Source organism: Echinops telfairi, unplaced genomic scaffold (assembly GCF_000313985.2).
Source record: "Echinops telfairi isolate 266 unplaced genomic scaffold, ASM31398v2 ScPeMD7_5;HRSCAF=22, whole genome shotgun sequence".
In the NCBI taxonomy this organism is placed as follows: domain Eukaryota; kingdom Metazoa; phylum Chordata; class Mammalia; order Afrosoricida; family Tenrecidae; genus Echinops; species Echinops telfairi.
The window spans coordinates 13,343,783-13,346,040 of NW_022103901.1; the positions used below are offsets into that span (position 1 = coordinate 13,343,783).

General features: G+C 64.1%; 1 protein-coding gene across 1 annotated transcript; it reads left to right on the forward strand.

Moving 5' to 3' along the window:
• The first annotated feature begins 397 nt into the window (after window positions 1-397).
• CLDN4 (claudin 4) lies at window positions 398-1,027 on the forward strand. Its single transcript, XM_004705631.1, has one exon. It carries the CDS (start codon window positions 398-400, stop codon window positions 1,025-1,027), a length of 630 nt encoding a protein of 209 aa, XP_004705688.1.
• The last annotated feature ends 1,231 nt before the right edge of the window (window positions 1,028-2,258 follow it).

Here is a 2,258-nt window from a genome sequence, read left to right on the forward strand (position 1 = left end):
CCCAAGCCTGGAGGCAGGGGAGAGGGCAGTTTCCTCTGATACCGGCTCTCCAGGACAGCCACCAGAGGCCCAGGCTGCTTTTGTTGATCTCGGTTCAGGAATCTAGAGAAACTAGTCAGGGGGCGGCCCCGGGGACTGAAGGCCCTCCCTCCCTCCCAAGAGCCCTATAACTACCCCAACTGGCAGCTCCAAGAGCAGTTGGAGCAGCTGTGGCCACCGAAAAGGAACTGGTCTGGGTTGGGCACCTGTACGCTCAGCACGCAGCGGTGAGTGGCGGAGTGGACTGGCTTGCTTCCTGTGACAGGCTGTTCCTGTGAGCGCCGACCTCAGCACCCCGGACCCCCGAAGCCGCCCCGTGTCGCCTCACGCCCAGACCCCTAGCTGGTCCGCTGGAGCCATGGCCTCTATGGGGCTGCAGGTGATGGGCGTCGCGCTGGCCGTGCTGGGCTGGCTGGGCGTCATCGTGAGCTGCGCGCTGCCCATGTGGCGCGTGACGGCCTTCATCGGCAGCAGCATCCTGACTGCGCAGGTCACCTGGGAGGGCCTGTGGATGAACTGCGTGGTCCAGAGCACCGGGCAGCTGCAGTGCAAGATGTACGACTCGCTGCTGGCGCTGCCGCAGGACCTGCAGGCCGCGCGCGCGCTCATGGTGGTCTGCATCATCATGGCCGCGGTGGGCGTGCTGCTGTCCGTGATGGGCGGCAAGTGCACTAACTGCGTGGAGGACGAGACCGCCAAGGCCAAGACCATGATCGGTGCCGGCGTGGTCTTCCTGCTGGCCTGCCTGCTGGTCATGGTGCCCGTGTCCTGGACGGCCCACAACATCATCAGAGACTTTTACAACCCCGTGCTGGCCTCCTCCCAGAAGCGGGAGATGGGCGCTGCGCTCTACATCGGCTGGGCTTCGGCAGGCCTGCTGCTGCTGGGCGGGGCCATGCTGTGCTGTAACTGCCCCCCGCGCAACGACAAGGCCTACTCGGCCAAGTACTCGGCGGCCCGCTCCGGCCCGACCAGCAACTACGTGTAAGGGGCCGCCGCCGCTGTCCATCTGTTTGTTCCTGGACTGGGCCTGTGACCTGAGATGGGCCTGCCCCGGGGGCTGGGCTCGGAGGGACTGAGCCTGGCCTCTGGCTCTTCGGGACCACCCCAGAGGCCTCCTCGATACTGTCCGAGGACCCCTGGGCTGCCCTCCTCTGACGGAGCTAAAGAATGCCTGCTGGCCAGGATGGCTTTGCCTCAAGGATGCTCTGTCCGCCTGTGCCAGGAACCTCGCCCCCTCTGATCCTTCCATGACCTCGGCTGCCGCTGCTGGGAACCCCTCCGGTGCCTCTTCTTGCTGCCACCCGCTGGCTCCCAATCCACTGCTGGCCGGTGGTGGAGTGGGCCCTGGGGCGTGGGGGGCGCCAAGGGCTGGGCCTCGCCATCGAAACTCGGAGGAGGCCCTGAGAACTGGCTGGGGCCTCGCCCACCCACCTGCCCAGGGAGGAGCGGAGTGGACAGACGGGTTCAGGAGGGGAGGGTGACGGTGCTACGACTGGTTTGGGTGGTGGCAGGGGAGGGGTGGTGGGTGCTTTCCCCACACTTCCCGCCCCCACCCTGCTGCCACCTCAGGACTCTCTCTGCATTCCCCTGTACCGGACCCTGGCCTGGCCACCTCTGAGTCCTCTGGCCCTGCCGGGGACACTGGCCTTCCTGGGGGGTGGGGGTGGGTGGGCTCTGGAAGCTGCTGCTCTCTGATGGCACCGCAGGAGGCCCTGGGCTCCCTGTCTCCTACGCAGTTTCTGTTTTGTAATTTAAGAAGATCTATTCATCACTGTAATTATTATTATTTTCTACAATAAAATGGGACCTGTGCACAGGACGCCTGAGGCATGTCTTGTCTCTGGGGCAGGGGCTGGGGACTGGTGAGGGGTGGGAGTCAATGGGGAGGAGGGGGGAATAGCTTTGTCTGTGGCCCAGACTTGAGGGTTTAAACGAGGGATTAGAAAAAATCAGAACTATCCCCGATTCCTCTTTTTTGGAAGGTGAACCCCGTCTGTGCCCAGGACTCCAGCCAGGGGCTGGGGGACCCCAGGAGGCACGCCCAGGTGGTGACTCTCCCACTTCCTCACTCAGCTTTGTTGAAGCAGCCAGGGTGGGGTGCCCTCCAGCTCTGGGCTGTCCTGCAGGCTCTCCCCTCAGGCTGTCCCGGCCCTAGGCCTGGAATGTCCCATTTTCTCTCTCCACCCTCCTGGATTCTGCTTTTCCTGAAGGTCCAG

Coding starts and splice junctions, on each gene's coding strand:
- CLDN4 (XM_004705631.1), top strand. CDS start 398: ATGGCCTCTATGGGGCTGCAGGTGATGGGCGTCGCGCTGGCCGTGCTG.